At 32.8% G+C, this 22201-nt stretch overlaps 2 protein-coding genes across 2 annotated transcripts in view; both read left to right on the plus strand.

Moving 5' to 3' along the window:
* Nucleotides 1-20544, plus strand: part of LOC145271430 (uncharacterized) — a 26776-nt gene extending 6232 nt beyond the window's left edge. The window contains exon 2 of the mRNA XM_080126963.1: nucleotides 14587-20544. Within this exon, the coding sequence (XP_079983089.1) occupies nucleotides 16473-17189 (717 nt within the window). The 5' untranslated portion in view covers nucleotides 14587-16472 and the 3' untranslated portion in view covers nucleotides 17190-20544. The remainder of the gene's footprint in view (nucleotides 1-14586) is intronic.
* LOC145271429 (uncharacterized) overlaps nucleotides 1-22201 on the plus strand; it is a 390062-nt gene that overhangs the window by 354228 nt on the left and 13633 nt on the right. The gene's annotated exons all lie outside the window — the stretch shown is intronic.

Below are 22201 nucleotides of genomic sequence, written 5' to 3' on the forward strand. Positions count from 1 at the left end.
CGGTAGAAGGATCCCACCATTTTCCCAGCAACCTCGGCAACAGATTTAATGTACGTGTTCCATTTTAGATCAGAAGTAAAGGTCAAACCCAGAAGTTTGTCAAAACATGGAGCCTCCCCAAGACGAGAGCCATCCATTTCAATTGATGCCAGATGAGGATCAGAGCGTTTATGACTTGTTTAAATATAAAAAATCTTAAGTATTAGCATATTAAGCGGCGCTCTTTGTATAAACAAATCGAGCAGAGGCATTTGGACGATGTCAAAACATCGTTTATTCATGACCCACACAGCAGCAGCCATATAGCATAATGGTGAGAAACCTTGACTGTCTTTTAGGCAGTTGGGTTTCGATCGTAGCTTTAGGCAGTTGCCTGTCTAGCCACACTGATGACCTGTGAAACAGCGAAACAGTACTGTATGGGGATGACTATATATATATATATACAGTCTTGATCAAAATCATAAGACCACTTAAGAAAGTAAGCGTTTTTTTTTTTTTTACACAGTGATCACCACTTATCAAGGCCCGGAAGCCACTCAGGGATAAGGGTTATTGCAAGTACATTACGTTAGTGAGGAGATTTGATGGAGTGTTTACTTAAGGGGGCGGTTCATTAGGAATTTGTTAACATTAGACTTGAAGACATGAAGAATGAAGCAGATGTCATTTCTTTTCCGTCATATTTTCCCTTTTGGCAATGGTTTCAACCATTTGTTTGATTAAAAATTCGATATTATGCGTTTACGCTTACTTTCTTAAGTGGTCTTATGATTTTGCCCAGGACTGTATATATATATATACAAATATAAACAATAGTATCCCCTTCCTCGATATAGAAATAAAAGTCGACACCGATAAATTTACTACTCCCCCATACAAAAAACCTTCCAGTAAGGAATCATGCCTTCTTAAATACAAAAGCGAATGCCCTGATAAATACAAAATAGCTGTCGTAAAAAATCTCATCTAAAGAACTAAACGTAATTCCTCCACTAACGAAATATTCTATAAATCACTTTCGAACGTAAAACAAACTTTAATTAATAACGGCTTCTCAAACTACATAGTTCACCAGCGGATTAGACACTTTTTAACTACCATTAATAATAAGAATAATAATAATCACGATAGCAGCGATAATAACATTGACATATATTATTGTAACCAGGTGCATGGCAATTACAAATCAGATAGAAAAAATAATAAAAGATATTGTACACAAACATGTCATAACCACAGAAAAAAACTCTAAAATAAGATTTATTATTTATTACAAAAAATTTAAATCTAGCCAATTATTAATAAATAATAACCCTACATCCGATGGCAGTATGCTGAAAACTAGAAATGCTGTGTACGTCTTTAAATGTCCCATAGGAGAATGCGTCTCCAAAAATAATTCGTACATTGGCGTGACTCGAACCAGCATCTCCCGTCGTTTAACATGTCACCTGTCTTCCCCTAATAGCTCAATCTATCGGCAGCTCATAGCACACCACACCCCTAAAAATGAGTTAAGAGACATTAATAAATAACACGGCCATTTTAACTGTCTCATATTGCGAGGTGCGCCTCCCGATCTTTGAGGCATTGTTAATCCACATTAAAAAACTAACGATTAACCAGACTCAAAATGAAACGGAGGGCACGCTCAAGTGCTTTTGAGTATTTTAATGATTTTAAGTGATTTTAATCGTCTTTTAATCATCTTTTAATCGTCTTTTCATTTCATCTCGCAACTTTCATTTTTCAATTTCATTTTTTATTTGTTACTACTCGCCTTAGGATGACCAATGGAGGTCGAAAACGTTCACGATTATTGGAAATTTCTTTTTTCACTCGAAAAAAACGTTCGGAAAATGGTCCGACAAAGAGAAAAGGAGGATTACAAGAAAAACAAGCAAGAGTTATTTGTGCTATTTAATGAAACCTGCATATTTATATATACATATATATATATATATATATATATATATATATATATATATAGATATAAAATTATAAATCCCCCCCCTCTTTGGGTTGAGCACTTTGTAAATATATTTTCACCCGACGCGTATTTAAAAGCGATTAAGCGAAGCCCACTATTAATTTGTTTGTAAACAAGCTGATGGTTTGAGCACTGTGTGACGAGAGGGTGTGGATTTAATACACACTCTATGAGAAATATTTACAGCACTGATTCGTAGCCGAATGGTGAGAGCCGCCGACTGTCAATGCACATGTTGTAGGTTCAATCCACGGCTCGGGAAAGGTATTTGTCTAGCCGCACTGATGAGTTGTGATACAACGAAACAGTACTGTATGTGAATGACTATATATATATATATATATATATATATATATATATATATATATAATATAAAGCTATATATATATATAGAAAGAGAGAGAACTTGAGTTCCTTCAGTTATAATCAAAACCAAAACTTATGAAGAATTTCTGGTAAAATCATTGATATTATAAAACTCAGATCAGTTTGCTTGGGCGTTTAAATTGTTAATTGTTTAAATTATTTATATTTAACTCAGATCAGTTTGCTTGGGCATTTAAATTGTTCATTGTTTAAATTATTTATATTTAACTCAGATCAGTTTGCTTGGGCTTTTAAATTGTCCATCCCTTATTCTATGTAGCTAAAATGATTTAAAAACTTTAAAAACATTTAATTTAATTTTCTATATTTATTACCATTAGCAAATTAGGTGCAAACCTTTTATAATATTTTACTCCGAGGAGATGTATAAACATCGAAAACTCATGGGTTAAGAAAATATATTTTACTATACTGTATTCTTTGTCTTGCATACAATAAAATTTCTATATTTGAAATTTAACTTTTTCAAATTTAATTTCCTAAATGATGAGATATCTATAATATAAAGCTGAATGTGTGTGTGTGTGTGTGTGTGTGTTTCTGGTCATGAATAGGCTCCTATATGGTTGACTATTATAGAAAACTGATCACATATAATGATAGAAGATGTATTGAGACACAGGACTGGGTATGTTTGATCTGGCATAATGATGATTCATTAAAATTGTGGGGGTCTGCGTTCGCGCCTGGTCCACAAAGTATGGAAATAAAGAAGTTGAAATTTAAAAAAAACGCTTACAAGTGTTTTTGATATAGATGTACATAAGAATACTTTGACAAGTATGTTTTAACTTAAATAGGGATGGTATAATAAAATTGTGGGGTCTGCGTTCGCGCCTGGCCTCCATAGAATGGAAATAGGCGCAAACTTTAATAAAGACTTTTCATATCTATATGCGTAAATATACTTTGATAATTATGTTTCAGTTTGAAGAAATATGGTATAATAAAATTATGGGGTGTTCGTTCGCACCTGACCTCCATAGAATGGAAATATGTCACAAAGTTCAACAAGGTTTTTTAATATAGATCCACAGAATATTGTGATACATGCTTCAGTGTGAACAGGTATGCTATAATAAATTATGGGGTTTATCTATTTTATTTTTACTTTCATCATATTTTGCTTTGGTTTTAATACCCCCAAATTCGAAGCTATCTCTTTACAACTCTTCCTTTTCATAACCTATCATATTTTAATAAATCAGAGTCCATTTTCTGTAGGCTGTTTTTGAACCCAGTCAAAGACAGATACTTTTGCTAGTATATATATATATATATATATATATATATATATATATATATATATATATATATATATATACATACATACATACATCAAGACAACAAAATATAAAATAGGAATATCATATTGTGTGTATTTTCGATATCTGTCATCTGAAGGGTCGAGCTTCAAAACGATACTGATCTTGTGAAAAAGATTTAGGCAGAAATGCAAACATACATACATACATTTATATATTGGTAGCTCAGATTTTAGACCCAAACCGATTAAAAAGCTGGCCCTATCTCTGAATACCCTTTATATCAAATTTCAAATGTTTAGATCAGAAATTGTCTGAGTAATTTGGTAGAAACCGCAGAGGTCAAATTTTTTTTAAACTTTGATCCCTATTATAACCCCATTAACATTTATTGTTTTGGGTTCAAATCAAGTTATTAAGTTATAACCATGTCCAAGAAACCTATATCTAAAATTTCAAGTGTTTAGACCCAAAATTGTCAGAGGAGTTTGGTAGAGTTCTCAAATGTCAAATCGTTGAACTTTGACCTCTTAACAGCCAAATTTCTGCCCGAAAACCGATTGCATCGATCTTCCCAAATCCCAGTACCCTGTTTATCAAATTTTGAGTCTGTAGACTAAAAATTGACAGAGTTATTGCGTAGGGAAATGTACACAGACACACATATATACACACAGACAGACAGACATTTTCACTTTTATAGATATACTAGCGTTTCAGCCTGGCATTGCCCGGGTATTTGGAGGTGTATGTTGAGCAAAAAAAAAAAAAAGCGGTCAATTTTTTAAAACTTTGACCCCTATTATGACCCCTTAAGATTTATTGTTTTGGGCTCAAATCAAGTTATTTAGATCCATGTCCAAGGAACCTATATCTAAAATTTCAAGTGTGTAGACCCAAAATTGTCGGAGGAGTTTGGTAGAGTTCTTAAAGGTCAAATCGTTGAACTTTGACCCCTTAATTACCAAATTCCTGGCCGAAAACTGATCACATCGATTTTCCCAAATCTCAGTACCCTGTACTTCAAATTTCGAGTCTGTAGACGTAAAATTGACAGAGTTGTTGCATAGGAAAATGTACACACATAGACACATGCACAGACAGAAAGACACTTTAACTTTTATAGATATACAAGGTGACCCAAAAAACAGAGGACATTCAATTGTTTTTCTGAGCATTTTACAGTCAATGGAGAAAAAAAGGCCAAAGACCCTTGTGTTTTGATGTGATGTTTTGAATATAATAAACTGGATGGAGTACTGCTGCCACATCTGGGCAGGAGCTGCTAAAAACAGTCTATCCTGCCTTGACAGAGTACAAAATAGACTTCGTGGTTTAGTGGGGGATGTCCTTTTCTCTACCCTGCAACCTCTCTCTCACAGAAGAGACGTTGCGAGCCTATCCTTGTTTTATCGTTATTTCCATTGCAGGTGCTCGTCTGAACTCCAATCTCTTGTCCCGCCTCGCCAATCTTTCATGAAAAACACCCGTCTAGCTGAATCCACTGTGAAAAATTTTCCCCACTCTATATCTGTGCCTAAATCAAAACATGGATTCCATGAACAAAGCTTCTTTCTTAGAACTGCACGCCTGTGGAACTCTGTTCCGTATGCCTGCTTCCCACCTGACTACAACTTGGATGTCTTCAAGTCCAACGTTAACAAATTCCTAATGAACCGCCCCCTTAAGTAAACACTTCATCAAATCTCCACACTAACGTAATCTACTTGCAATAACCCTTATCCCTGAGTGGCTTCCAGGCCTTGATAAGTGGTGACCACCGTGTAAAAAAAATAGTTATGACCAAACTTTCATTTCATTCGGACAAAACACTAAGAAACGGGGACTAATTAGAGTTTGGGCCCATTTTTTATGATGGTCACCCTGTATATAAGTATATATATATATATATATATATATATATATATATATATATATATATATATATATATATATATATATACTAGCTGTACCCGGTCACGCGTTGCTGTGGCTCAGTTTGTTAAAATGGAACACATGTGAAAGTAGAGAAAAGTTTGATTCTTTTTTTCAAGAGAATGTACAAATTATTTATTTTTTTTAACAGATGTTAAGAAAATAAACAGAAAAATACTTCCATCATTAATTATGCAAAAAAATAAATAAAATGTTGATTTAGTGTTTCAATATGCTTATAAATTACGATAAAACTTGCTGAGTATGCACTGTTTTACGGTTGTTGTAAAAATGGAACGGAAACTTAAATTTCGCTTCATTTTAATCTTTCTTAATTTTTTAATTGTGCCCCCCCAAACGAATATAATCAAAACAGTAACATTCAACAATTGTACTTTATGTATATAAAACACAAAATATTTATTAAAAAAAGAATTAAAAAAAAAAAGTTAATAAATAATTCCATTTTTAAACGAAAAAGTCAGTTTACCTAACTTACTGTATTAATGCTATTTTTTTTAAGCAAGAAAAAAAAAGGTAAATATCCAGATACACTACTACAGAACACCGACCACTCTAATTTGTTTTTTTTATAGGTAATTGAGGTCGCTGACAACGAATCTGATAGTCAAACTTGGGGCAAATTTACTGTTTGCATGGTATTTACCCCTGAACCCACGAACTTCTTTCCACCATTTTGAAGCTTCCGTTTATGCTACGCGTATGCACGCTGTAGCATAAACGACGGCTTCACCAAGCAAACTACGTTGGGGGGAGGGGATTTTTTTTTTTCCAGGACATAGAATTTTCTAATTTTCAAAAATACATTATAGCGCTTTTTGGGCGGAAAATTTAAAATTAGCTGAAAAAGAAATAAAATAAGAAAAGGAAAGCACACCAAGTTGGAGTGGGGGGGGGTAATTTATCTGTTTTTTCTTTTTTTTACCTGGAACATCGAATTTTCAAATTTTCCGTAAGTAACGCACCAATATTTACCAATTAGAACACCATTTAACATTTTCTGAAGATTTTACTTTGTACATTGGGGGTGCGAGCGGGGGGGGGGATGTGATGTTGGGGCGCAAATTAGAGTGGTCGGTGTTCTGTAGTAGCGTATCTGGATATTTACCAAAAAAAAATATTTAGGTTTGGCTATAAATTCCTAAACTCATTTCACCCTAAATAATTTAGGTGACTGAAATAGGAATCTAATTGAATCTTTAATTTCCTGAATAAATTCATTTTTCTTCGAGTTATATCGAATACATTAATACGGACTTTAGGGGCTTTTTTCGTAATGTTACTGTAAAAATTATTTTTTATTGTTACAAATTACGATGCTTTAAAAAAAGCAAAAATAAATTCTTGCGTTTTTTATTTACTACTGAAAACCATAACTTTAGTAAAGGTATTTTTTGTTTAAACAAAATAAAACATTTTCACTAAGAGTTAAGTAAAAATAATTAGTTAATTATATTCTGCGATCATTATTTGAAAAATACTGCAATTTTCATTAAAATTCGTTAATTTCCTGATTTTTGGTGAATTTTTAAGTAAAGGGAGGAGTCAAAATGTGGGGTTTGTATTACTGTACACATAGATTCGAAAAAGTTGTCAAAAAACAAATATATAACAAATAAATTATCAAAGGCAAGATAAGTTACTTTTCTACCTAACTGGATATATTTTTCGTGTTTTTATTCAATGTAACATGTTTATTCAGCTCAAAAACCATACAGTGTGTACCGATGTATTGGAACATTCAAGATGGAGTCTGATTCTCTCTTTAACACGGTAAGTTTGGGAAAAGATGTTATAAATAAAAAACCGGATAAAATACTGTTAAAAACTCGCTCAATACATGTTACTGTGACATAAGTTGACATATATTCGGCGGGTTTTTAATAGTATTTTGTATAGTTTTTTATTTATAGCACCTTTTTCCAAACTTACGGTGTTAAAGAGGATGTGAGACGCCATCTTGAATTTTCAAATACATCGGTAAACACTGCATGCTTTTCGAGCTGAATAAATATGTTACATTGAATAAAAACACAAAAAATATATCCAGTTTGGCAGAAAAGTAACTTATCTTGCCTTTGATAACATTTATTTGTTATATATTTGTTTTTTGACAACTTTTTCGAATCTATGTGTACAGTAATACAAACCCAAACTTCGGAGATTGGAATGCCCCCCCCCCCACCTAAAATGTACTTGGAAAAATCGATTTTATAGTGAGATTTAAGAATGGTTAGTCGAAAAAAAGGTGAAAAACAAAACAAATAATCAATTAATAAGTGTTACCAAAGGCAATAAATGCTACTTTTTTTTACTTACATGAATGAGTTTATTTTATGTTTTAAAGTATTTTCAATCGCTTTTTGGGTTTTCTTTATTTTTTAATAATCTAATGCGGGTGTGTGGGTGCCAAATATCTCCAGATTTTCTAGAATTCCCCGCTAGATTGCAAACGAAATCTCCAGATCTAGCAGGAAAACCGCTAAATTGTAACACTGGTCACGTGACAGGAAGCGGTAATAAATAATTGTCCCTAAATAAAAAAAATGGCCTCTCGGTACAAAGAAAAACACCTATTTATCATAGAAAAATTAAGTATAATGTTGTAATTAAAAAGAAATATATAAAAACACACATGAATATAGTAAACATATAATACCAAAACGTGGAAGCCATCCGTCCAGTGGTTTTTTAGACAATTAATTCCGAACAAACCAACATTTACATTTTTATATATATAGATTGTTTATTAATTGTAGTGATTCAATGAATTTCAAAAAACCCTTATTGAAATGAAGTGTTTGAATTTCATATCAAACATTTTCATTATTCTAAGCAAGACAAAGAATACTTTAGAAATTTAATCTCCTTAACCTATAGGGTTTCGATGTCTACCATTTCATCAGAGGAGAGAAAATATATATATATATATATATATATATATATATATATATATATATATATGTCTTTTTCATAAGTTTCATAATGCACCATCTATAAGTCCTATAGATATATTTTTTATTTTTGAAATCGCAACTTTATAATATATAAAAATCGATAGAACATTATTTATATAATAATACTAGACTACCCGTGACCCATTGGGTCAGTATTGTATATTAGCTTAGGAATTAATGTATGAGCATGATCAGTCGCGACTCTAGCCTATTATTGCTACTCGTGCCCCCCACCCTCTGTCAACTTCAGTTCCCAACCCATGGTCTGTAGACCCAAAGTAAGTCATCATAGTTGCTATTGTGTGACTCTCCATTGTGTAGCACAGATTGATTAACGTACCTTGCCAGTATCAGTCCATGATTGTCCTGATTTAGTGATTTTTTAGACAATTAATTCCAAACAAACCAACAATTAAATTTATATATATATATATATATATATATATATATATATATATATATAGAGAGAGAGAGAGAGAGAGAGAGAGAGAAGGAGACAGAGATAGATAGATAGATTGGATGCAATATATAGTAATGATTTTAAAAGTATATAAAAAAAGACTCATGCGCCACCACTGAGATTCGAAACCAAAACGTTCAGCTCATGATTTATTTTGCCTCTGTCGTCAATGACTGGGCTATGAAAACATGTTTACTGCAAGGCTAAAAATTAAAACATGAACCAATAGCTACTACGTTATGCGTTCGTAATGCCAGCGTTCGACCTTCATCTGGCAAATTTCATTTTGTTTTAATTTTCATACTTTTGCACCGATTTTTCCGTGCTAAAACGCAAATAAAAAGTTTCACATGGATTCAAATACCTTATATATGAAGTTTCATGTCTGTAGACCAAAAACTCTAGGAAGAGTTTGGTAGGCAAAATTTGTTAAACAAAAATATATACGTATACATAAATATATATGGAAACAATTTTGTGTTTACTATAAACTTTTTACGCAAATATTATGCAAGTATAAATCATGTAGAATATCTGCATGAATATAATTGCACGTAATAGTTAACTAAAGATGATTATCCTATTAAAAAACAAAGCAACTTATAGGGAATTAATTCAAATGAATTTTAAAAGAATATGCAAATTAGCTAGATCTTTTGGTAGTGAATGCAATTCCACAACCCATATATAAGAAATTGTATTTTCTTTTTAAGTAAATGGAAAAGAGGGTTTTTAATATGAATATCAATACACACAAAAGAAAAACGAATTTATGGGAGTATAGATAGATAGATAGATAGAGTTTGAAGTGATTATCAGCCAATTTTTTCCTCGTTTTTTGGTAGCGTTCAATATTACCTATTTTTCGAACTGTATGTATAAGTGTGGGGTGCTTATTCTGAAAGCTGTTCTTAGGGTGGGGTTTGATTCTCGTCCACGTACGCCAAATAAAAACACTAAAAACTAAAACATGTGAAAGGGGTTTGTATTACTGTGCACATGGATTCGAAAAAGTTGTAAAAAAAACATATATATAACGAATAAATGTTATCAAAGGCAAGATAAGTTACTTTTCTACCTAACTGGGTAAGTTTTTAGTGTTTTTTATTTAATGTAACATGTTTATCAGGCTCAAAAAACATACAGTGTTTACCGATGTATTTGAAAAATAAAAATTGCGCTGGACTCTCTGTTGAACATGGTAAGTTTGGTAAAATGAGTTAAAAATAAAAAAAATATACAAAATACTGTATATATGTCAGCCTATGTCACAGTAACATATATTGAGCAAGTTTCTAACAGCATTTTGTATATTTTTTTAATTTTTAACTCATTTTCCCAAACTTACCATATTCATATATTAAGAAAGTTATATTTTCTTTTTAAATAAATAGAAAAGAGGCTTGCCTTTTTTCTATTGTTCTTGGCCTTTGGGCCAGGATCAAAATGTAGTATCTGTTCTGCAGATGCTGCACTTAAGATAAGTTGTACCAGTCAATGGAGGGAAAACCCTCTATACTGGGACAATTATTATTTTTGGTAACCAGAGTGCCCCCCTTTTCATCCTACTTTTAGGGGAGCTGGTTTCCCCCCCCCCCGCAATAAAAACAGCCTTATCCTCTAATCAAAATATCTATATACTAGACTACTTGTGACCCGTTGAGTCAGTATGTTATATTAGCTATGGAATTCATGTATGAGTGTGACACTTGTGACGTAAAGAAAATAGTTGGGGTTTTTTGACATAACAGAAACATTTCTATGAAAGTATATTAAAATGAAAAAAGAATGTAGATAGATTGCTATGAGTCATTCTGTTTATTATAATTTACAAACTTACAGCCATTGAATTATAAGTTGTTTGCCATACTTATAGGTAAATGTGCACTGAACAGATACCATAATACTTAAAGTTAAATTCAAATTTTGATATATCTTTTTTAAATGAACTTGTGGTACTCTTGCATAATTTGACCCGAATTCTTGTGAATTCCCGTCAGCATGGATCGGGCGAGACCAGTAATCATCGGTGTCAGCCAAGCTTTGTTCAAATGCTGAAACGCTAACTCGACTTTTTATTTTATTTATTTATTATTTTTTTTTTGTTTTTAATAATTTTTACGGTGATATTAAGGGGGCGGGGGTGACTTTTTATTTTCTGATTAGTTATTTATTAATTATTTTTTATTTATGTTTTAATTGAATATTTGGGAGTTTGATTAGCCAATGAAAAAGGGGTCTAAATGGAAGCAGACGACATTCGAATTGGAAGAAAGCGACTAAACCAACAACAAAAAAAAAGCCGACAAACAAATATATTTTCAAACTCGCCAAACAGAAAAATGACAGGCAAGAAAATAAATCTATACATGTTAGAAAAAGAAATAAAAAGTTTGTCATTGTACAAACAGACTTATAAACGAAAAAAAAACAATCATTATAGATCATGATTTGAAGCAAAAACATAATAGTCCAAATAGAAAATGGCCGAAAATAGACAATTCAATTTCTCAAAATAATTTGGAGCTGAAATTGATCAATGAAAGAAATGCTTGTTTTGCTAACAGTATTGTTCAGACAATTTACCACCTTCCTTTACAGTTACTGAATTATAAGTGGTTGGCCATACTTACAGGTAAATGTGCACTGAACAGATACCATAATACTTATTATAGTTAAATTCAAATTTTGATATATCTGCTTTTTTTTTTTTACATCATTCATTTCTGTATTGGGTGTAAGTTATATTAAACCCCACTTTTCCCATGTTAAATAATAATTTTGAAATAATGTTAATATTTCAGCGTCCCAATTGTTCTTTTGTTTTTTTTTTGTTTTTTTTTTGCGTTTAAATTATCCAAATAAACAATTGTTAGTACTGTCTGCTTTTTTTTTTACATCGTTCATTTCTGCATTACGTTTAAGTTATTTTAAACCCCCCTCTTCCCATGTTAAATAATAATTTCAAAATAATAACGTTAATATTTCAGTGCACAGGTCAAAATCTGCAAAAGAAGCAATTTGTGTTTATTTGTTTATGTTGTTATGGGTTAATGTTTATGCGCGCATGCGCAACCAGATGTTGTAAACTGGAAAGTGGGTTACATACATCACTACAAGGTCATTTAAGTTTTATAATTATATAGATTTAAACAGGGTTATTATGTTTGCTTAATTTTTATTTCCCACTTTGTTTTGATTTACAACACCAGGGCAACGCCGGGTACCCCAGCTAGTTGATATCTAAATTGAATTAAAATTTTATGGGTTGATGACATTGTTCAGAAATCTATCTCCATAAGTCACTTGTTTCTGTATTACGTTTAAGTTATTTTAAACCCCACTCTTCCCATGTTAAATAATAATTTCGAAACAATAACGTTAATATTTCAGCATCCCAATTGTTCTTTTGTTTTTTATTCACATTTAAATTATCCAAATAAACAATTGTTAATACTGTCTGCTTTTTTTACATTGTTCATTTCTATATTACGTTTAAGTTATTTTAAACCACACTTGTTGTTATGGGTTAATGTTTATGCGCAACTGGATGTCGTAAACCGGAAAGTGGGTTACATCACTCGTTACAAGGTCATTTGAGTTTTATAATTATATAGATTTAAACAGGGTTATTACGTTTGCTTAATTTTTATTTCCCACTTTGTTTTGATTTACACCCCCCCACACACACACACCTCCAAACACCAGGGCAACGCCGGGTACCCCAGCTAGTTGATATCTAAATTGAATTAAAATTTTATGGGTTGATGACATTGTTCAGAAATCTCCATAAGTCACTTGTTTTTTTATTTCCCCGCTATTTGTTTATGCTGTTATGGGTTAATGTTTATGCGTGCATGCGCATCAAGATGTCGTAAACTGGAAAGTGGGTTACATCACTCGTTACAAGGTCATTTGAGTTTTATAGATTTAAATGTTTGCTTATTTTTTATTTCCCATTTTGTTTTGATTAACACCCCTCCCCACACACACACACATACACCTGCAAACACCAGGGCAACGCCGGGTAACCCCGCTAGTTGATATCTAAATTAAATGAAAATTTTATGGCTTGATGAAATTGTTCAGAAATCGATCTCCATAAGTCACTTGTTTTTTTTCGTCACATATTTAGAGTTACTTCCCTTGCTTATGGATTTGTTACAATTTATTTTATAAAAACAAGATGGCCGCAATTTTTCACCTTCGAACACGATTAAAGTTTGTTTTGGTTTAAATAGTTCAGGTAATTTCGACTGCATAATTTGTAAGCTAACATTGTAATTTATTAGAATTAACAACATAAAAAGATCAGTAGAAACCATTGTTTTTTTTTTATCTGCAATTTCGTCCCAATAGTGTAGAAGCACCAAATTATATAAATTATATAGATTCATTTATTTCTCTGATGTTATGCCATGTCTTTGTCATTTGCATGTGTGATGATGATGATGATGATGATGATGATGATGACTTTGTTATGCTTTTGTAACATACTTCGTATATATTTTTTAGAATATGTGAGAAAATATATATATAATAAAATAGATATAGAATATGTGAAAATATATATATATATAATATATATATATTATATGTATATATAAAATTCATATAAAAAATATATATATATTATATATATACAATATATATATATATAAAAGATGTAAAAAATATATGTAATTAATATATATATTATATATATATTATATATATGATGTATAATATATATATATATAAAATATAAATATATATATATATTATATATAATATATATATTATATATATATATAAAATACATATAAAAATATATATATAATATATATATGTATATATCATATATATAATATATATATTATATATATATAATATATATATATGAAATACATATAAAAATATATATATATAATATTTATATATATAATATATATTATATATATATATTTTATATACATATATGATATATATATAATATATATTATATAGATATAATATATTTAATATATATATAAAATCCATATAAAAAATATATATATATAATATATATATATATATATTTTATATGTATATAATATATATATAATATATAATATATATATATAATATATAATATATATATATAATAAATATATAATATATATATTTAAGACTTCAGACTGTTTACACTGATGGGAGGTAGTTACCTCGAAACACGCGTGTACATAGATTAAAAATAATAAATAAATAAAAATGTTATATATACGTCCAAACAAATTATGGGTTACTTTCTAAGTAAATAAAAAAATGAGCTTTGAGGCGAAGCCAATATATACCGTATTTATCGTTTAAAAAAAACAACAACAAATGTATATATAATAAATATATATAATATATATATTTATTATATAATATTGATTATGATGATGATGGCTTTTTGCACTTTTGTAACATCCTCCATCTCTATTTTTTTGAATATGTGAGAACTGAGTTTAGAGTTGATCCCGAAAAAGTATTAAAAAAATTGGAATTTCATTTCAACATTTTTAATTTGACTATTATATTGTTTTGTTTTTTTTTTGTTTTTTTCAGATATCCAGAAAGAAATCATGCGATAATCTCAACTTTAAAAAAAAATCTGATTCGTCTCCCAACCTACATATTGGGTGTTGAGTTACATACCAATACGCCAAACATGCGAGGTTTATGGATTTTCAACTTTAAAAAAGTTCAATCTGAAATTCCATGCTGCTAATGTCAAAAAGTCAACATTAAAGATGTCAGGCACACCAAGACAACCAAATGTGTGTGAGGCTTACTTATCTTCGACTTTAGGAAAGTCTAATTTGATTTGTCCTTAAAAAGTGGTAACTTTAAAAAAAAATTGCTGCTATATTAAAGATGGTGGGTGTTGAGTCGTACACCAAAATGCTATACACTTATGAGATTCGTTGATTTTCAACTTTGAATAAAAAATTCCAATCTGATTCGTCTTGCAACCTTCATGTCGGGTGTTGAGTTGCATACCAATACGCCAAACATGTGAGGTTTATGGATTTTTAACTTTAAAAAAGTTCAATTTGATTCGTCTCGCAACCTACAAGTAATTCTATGCTACTAAAGTCAAAAACTCAAGGCAGTACCATATTATAAATATTGAGTATCGAGCCACAATACCAAGATGCCAAAAAACATATGAGGATTGATAAAAGTCCAATTTGATCCGTGTCACAACCTACATGTAATTCCACGCTGCTAAAGAAAAAAAGTTAAGTTGATATCTCCTTGAACCATTCGTTTAATGCAATAGACGCATAAAACCATTAAAGATAAATAGTTTCAGGATTTTGAAGTTGCTGCCATGTTAAAGCTGTTGGGATCTGAGCTGCAGACCAAGACGCTAAACACGTGTGGGGTTTGAAAAAGGTTTAAAAGTCACGCCGATACCATAATAAGGATGTTAGGTGTAGCTAAACCCATGTGAGGTTTGAAAAATGTCCAGTCTGATTTGTAATTCTATGCGGCCAAAGTTAAAAGGTCAAGTTGATACCATATTAAAGATTTCAGTCATCAAGCTGCACACCAGGACGCCATTTCAACTTGTTGGGATTTGAGCTGCGTGTGAGGTTTGAAAATTTGAGCCGCGTGTGAGGTTTGAAAAATGTTCAAAAGTCAAGTTGATATTATAATAAAGATGTTGAGTATCAGGCCACACACAGACACAAAACACATGCAAGGTTTATGGATTTTTAACTTTGTTAGTCTAGCTGCACTAAAGAGCTGTGATACAGCAAAATAGTGCTGTATGTGGATGACTATTTAAGCCTCCATCCGCCCCCCCCCTCTGTCATAAATGATTTCACCCGTTGCTAGCTTAGCGTAAAGTGAAGCTCTTTGTAAATAAATAAACAAATCTGATCCGTGTTGCAACCTATATGTAATTCCACTTCGACAAAATCCAAAAGTCAAGTCTATACCAACCATATTGAAGATGTCAGCTGCTGAGCCACACACCAAGACCCAAAACACGTTGGGTGTCAAGCTGCACACCAAGATGTCAGATATGTGTGAGGCTTGCTGATTTTCAACTTGAGAAAAGTTCACTTTTATTTGTCCTTAGAAAGTGGTAATTTGATAGAAAAAAGTTGTGGCCACGTTAAAGATGTCGGGTGTTGAGTCGTACACCAAGATGCCATACACTTATGAGGTTTGTTAATTTGTTTGATTTAAGTCTGGTTGAAGTTGCTGCCATAAGTCAGGATTTGAGCCGCAGACCAAGATGCTAAACATGTGAGGTTCGAAAAAAGTTCAAAAGTCGTCAATAAAGATGTTGAGTATTAAACCGCACACAAAGACACAAAGCACATGCAAGATTTATGGATATTTAACTTTTTAAAAGTCCAATCTGATTCGTGCTGCAACCTATATGTTATTCCACTTCGCCAAAATCCAAAAGTCAAACCTATACCATATTAAAGATGTCAGGAGTTGAGCCACACACGAAGACCCAAAACACGTGTGAGATTTGTGGATTTTCAACTTTAAGAAAATCCAATCTGATTCGTCACTTACGAACGCATACTGGTGGCAAACCTTTCTCGTGTGAGACGTGTGGATCAAACTTCACAGAAAAATCCAGCCTCATCCAGCATTATCGGATCCACACGGGGGAAAAGCCATATTCGTGCCAAGTCTGCGGATTAAAGTTTCCAAAAAACTATGTCCTTATGCGCCATGTCCGAACTCACACTGGTGAGCGTCCGTTCAGCTGTGAAATGTGCAAGACATCGTTCACGCAGAAATCGAATCTGACGCTGCACATGAGGATCCACACGGGCGTCCGTCCGTTCGAGTGCAAGACGTGCGGGCTGGCGTACTCTCGCAAAGCCAGCCTCGTGCAACATATGCGCAGGCACAGTGGCGAGCGACCGTACTCGTGCAAGTTCTGCACCGCTGCGTTTGCACACAAGTCGAGTTATGTGATGCACACGAGGTCTCACACTGGAGAGAAACCATATTCTTGTGAAATCTGTGCAACTTCGTTTGCGCAGTCATCGCATCTGGTGCAACATGTTCGAATACACACAGGAGAAAAACCATACTCCTGTCAGGTCTGTGACACTTCCTTTGCACAAAAATCGTATTTAAAAGGCCATATGCGAACACACACTCGCGTGAAAACGGTAAAAAGTTGAATATTGTCTATTCAACTTCCAGTCGCAAGTAGATCTCCTGCTTCCACACACGATTCATCGTACATTATATATTTATTTATAAAGAAATGTGGTCTTTCCACTTTTTAGTAATTTTTTTTTTAATTCAATTTTCACCCCAAGCAAGGCACAGTGCCACTTTGAAGTAGGGAGCTACTATCGGGGACATAATTTGCGGGGGCATTATGAAGGGAAATGAGTAGAAAGATGTTTGTTTACATTAAATATATTTATTTGTAAGGGAATGCGAGTTTTCCACTTTTTAGTAATAATAAAATATAACCGCTTTGTATATTCAACTTCCAGTCGCAAGTAAACCTACTGCTTCCAAACACTATTCATCATACATTAAATATTTATTTATAAAGAAATGTGAGTTTTCATCATACATTCATATTATTTATAAAGAAATTTGAGTTTTTGATTTTTTAGTGATTACAAAATATATCAAATACAACCTCTATGTATTTTCATCCACACGAAGGTAAAACTACTGCTTCCACGCATCATTTATCGTACATTAAATATTTATTTATAAAAAAAATTTGAGTCATCCATTTTTCAGTCGCATTGTTGTATATTGGTTTATATTGGAGGAGATGATATATTAAAACGTGTCATGAGTTATCTAGTGGATGTAAGATATTGTTCTTTTAACAGACAGATAATAAACGTATAAATCGTAATTTATGTTGTTTAGCAAGGAGGACATGATATTGACGTGTAAACTGAATCATGTTGTATCAGACTTATCACACGGGATATTTTTACAGTTCATATGTAAGAAGAATAATATATGCTTCATACCTTTTTTCTTGAAGAGTTCTTCTATCTTCCTGCTGCTCCGTGACGAACCATGAAACGATCAGCACCATCCAATTGAGACATCTGTTCTTATTTATGAAACCATAAAACAACTCTTTATATTTTTATAATATAAATTTATTACAGTTGTCTCAAATGGTTTTCACAGGATCTGCAGTTCGTCTACATTTTCTGTTCTTACAGCTCGCTCCTAGCTGTCTGCCCACCCCTGTCTAGACGTCTGTCCGCTCTGGTGGTCAATCCTTAACTCTCTGAATCTCTCCCAAACTAACTACATCACATGTTTTCTTACGTCACCTAATTACGTGTCTCAGACCAACCTAATGTCCACAACTAGTGATTTGTTTATTCAAAACCCCAAAATAATGTGTACATCTATTTTCTATTTTCACATTCCTTTTGCGATTCACACGTCAATCATTTCTTCCCCGATTTAATTGTTTATTCTTCTAATCATAATAACTGATCCAGCGACCATCCATCGCTTAAATCAATTAATAATAATACAATAACAATAATAACAATGTTTTGACCCTTGACCCTGCTTGGCACAGTTAACAGATACTACACTATGATCTCAGCCTAAAGGGTCATAACATTACAATATTTAGAAAGGTCATATGCGAGCACAGACTAAGGGGGACCAAAGATTGGAGTTCAGTCGAGCACTTGCCATGAAATATCAAATATATAACTTGTATATTCAACTTCCAAACACAAGTTAAACTACCACTTCTACTCACCATTAATCTTACATTAAATATTTATTTGTAAAGAAATGTGGGTTTTTCACATTTTAGTTGTATTTAATAAGTCATATGCCAGAACAAACTCGCATAAAAACTGAAATACCGCTTCCACACACCATTCATGGTACATTAAGTATTTATTTATAAAAACATTTCAGTTTTCCATTTTTCAGTCATATTTAGAAAGGTCAGATACGAGCACAGACTAAGGGAGACCAGAGATTGGAGCTCAGTCGAGCACTTGCCATGCAATATCAAATATAACTTTTGTATATTAAACTTGGAAACATAAGTAAAAAGAAAAAACACTTACACGCACCATTCAGTGTACATTAAATATTTATTCATGAGGAATTCGGGTCTGTGAAAATTTGTTATTGAATACAGCAGCATATTCTGCGTTTTGTATAATCATTTTTACATACACAAGTAATACTACACTTCCACGCACCATTCATTGTGAATTAAATATTTATTTATAAGGAAATGTGAATTCTCAACTTTTTAGTGATAATAAAATATATCAAATAAAACTTTTTCTATATTCTTATTTCAGATGCAAGTAATATTGTATTCCACTGGGAAGCAGGCCAGTGGAACAGTGGATTAGAGATTGGTGCTCAGTCAAGCACTTGCCATGAAATATCAAATATAACTTGTATATTCATGTTTTTCAACATAAATTTCAAACAAAATAAATATTTTTTTTTTGTTTCAATTTGTCTTTACATAAGCAGTAATTTGTTGCTACACAGTCATGAGCATGTTTCAGTCTTCTAATATTTGGTAACTAGAGACTTCTCCAGGAAACTAGTACTTATATTAAAGGCGGAATTCTTAATGCTTTTGAATATAAGCGTTGTTGCTTGAAGAGGTTTCTAATACTAGAAGACCGGAACATGCTCTTAACTGTGTAGCAACACATTACTCTTACGTAGCCTCTCCATCATCAAGACTCCTACAGTGCCTCCACGTTAGCCACACACGGTAACTGGGTGCCTTGCGGCCCCAGGCTAAACTTGTAGGAGATCTCAGAGTAGTAGGGGACACCAGAGGTAGTGCATTATGGCCCACCGATGTGTGGACACGCCCTGGCACACTACCAACCCCTACCCCACAGTCTTGTGGGTGCTCTTGGTTGGGTTAAGACTAGGGGAACCAACCCCAAAATCAAACACCACTGCCTTGTGGGCCTTATCACAGCAAACGGCTAAGAGATGGGAACTCTGACTTCAAATCCTACTGCTGCATTGCAGTTTTCCTTAAAAGGCTATGGAACCTTATCCAGAAAAAAAAGGCGTACTTCTACCTCACTAAGATTACTTTTGGCCAGAAACCCACTGGAAATGAGCATTGGAGGTTCAGAGGGTGTTTATTTGATGCGCAACAGATACTGCACCTAAACTGCACAAGGGTTTTGAACTTCAATAGATTCGTTGTTCTTGATAATATCTTTCTGTAATTTTAACACAATCTGATAAGACATTGCAAAACTTCAGGTAATAAAAAATGCCAAATCCAACCAATTTTTATTTTTTAAAAACAACGTCTTTTAAATGTTACCTATTTTTAACTTCGTGTATTTGTATAAAGGTGTCCAAAAAGTCACTGGAGGGTTTTGAACTTCAATAGATTGTTTATTTTTAATGGTATCCTCCTGTAATTTTAACAGCATCCGGACTAAGACATTGGCAATATTGTTTAATAAATGCCAAATTCAAACAATGTTTATTTATAAAAATAAATAATGTCTTTTAAATGTTGCCCATTTTCAGCTTCGCATATTTGTACTCTTTCCAAAACATTATTCATGACAGATTGCAGAATCTCTGGATTGCAATTTAACTCTTATTTCATTCCTGATGTTTTCCTTTAATTTTTTCTTTTTTTTGGGGGGGGGGGCGTGTTAACATAAAATCATTGGAGGTTCAGAGGGTGTTTAACTGATGCGCAACAGATACTACATCTAAACTGCACAAGCAAGTTAGGAGCCAAGGGGGAAAGTCCTGTGCTGAAGGATAAAACATTGAAGCCCTGACTAGTCATCGTCAAGGCTGACAAACTGCATGATGATGATATCAAAGCTAAAATCGACAAGAAACCAGCAAATACAGACTCTGCGAACTAAGAGACAAAACACTAAACCACCTAATAAGTGAATCCAACAAACTAGCTGAAAAGAATATAAGAATATGGTCAAGTCGGGAAAGTAGTACACTGAGAAATATGCAAGCACCTGTATTTTGAACACCCAGACTAATGGTACAAATGCAAACCGATAGCAGTACTTGCAAATGGAAATCATGAAATTTCATGGGACACTGAGATCAAACAGATAAACCTATCCAAGCAAGGAGACCGGATGTCATAATAGTTAACAAGAAAGAAAAATCCTGCTGGATTATAGATTTCGTCATCTCAGCACACCATTCAGAGATTAGAGTTAGGAGATCCATATTTATTCCGATACCCCAACAACCACAACCCCAGCAAAGACATACAAATAAAAATGCTAGCCACAGAAAGAAACCAAGGTAATCTGAGACTAAAGGAATCACTGCTAATAAAAAAATATAAACCCAAAATAAATAACCGCAGAACGAAGGTGAGCTCTCTCTACCGTTCTAGAAAGTTACTTACGCCTGAAAGTATCCTGTACTTCTATAAGGCCACCATTCGCGCATCTCTTTTGAAATTCTGTTGCCGTGGATAGTGAACGTATTCATTGCCCGGCGCTGAAAATGGAATTTTGACGAGTCCTCCTTCAAAGAAGTAAACCCGGCAAGAAATTAATACCCGGCTGTGACGAGACAGACTTCTGGAAACTATTTACGTTTTGCACAAGGAGTGGAATTTAAAGAAAATACCTTTTACGTGACAAGGTATTATGGAATTTCCTATCCGGACAAGCGACGAGGTCTTGCTCCTGTAATACATGTGTGTCTACGGTTTTCATGCAACATGGAGGGATGGAAAATTCTAAAAGAACTTTAAACAAAAAAAAAGAAAAGGCCACTTGCCTGACAGGCTTTCAATTGTGAGTACGCTCCTAAAATTAATTTCATATGCGAGTGTGATTAGGCGATACTACTATTTTGTACATTCTTATTGTATTCGTTAATGGATACACACAGCTTCTTTATAAGAACCAGCAGTGTTGTTATTTTTTCATTACATGTTACTTTTTTATGTGCTACGTTGGCGTTTAAGTTTAATGCCCGCAAAGGGAAAAATTTGCAACTTATTGTAAATAAAGTTTCTTCTTTGTTTCAAAACTAGACATTTATATTTTATTCTTTACCCCCTCCCCCTCTTTTGTTTCATGCTTTTTTTTTCAGCCTAGTTACTTTAGCATCGAATTTATCTGGAAGCAAGGGTAATTCCGACACAACAAATCCAACAAGCAGCTAAATCCCACCC

This window comes from Euprymna scolopes, chromosome 46, assembly GCF_053919585.1.
Source record: "Euprymna scolopes isolate OS-2025 chromosome 46, ASM5391958v1, whole genome shotgun sequence".
NCBI classification, from domain to species: Eukaryota; Metazoa; Mollusca; class Cephalopoda; order Sepiida; family Sepiolidae; genus Euprymna; species Euprymna scolopes.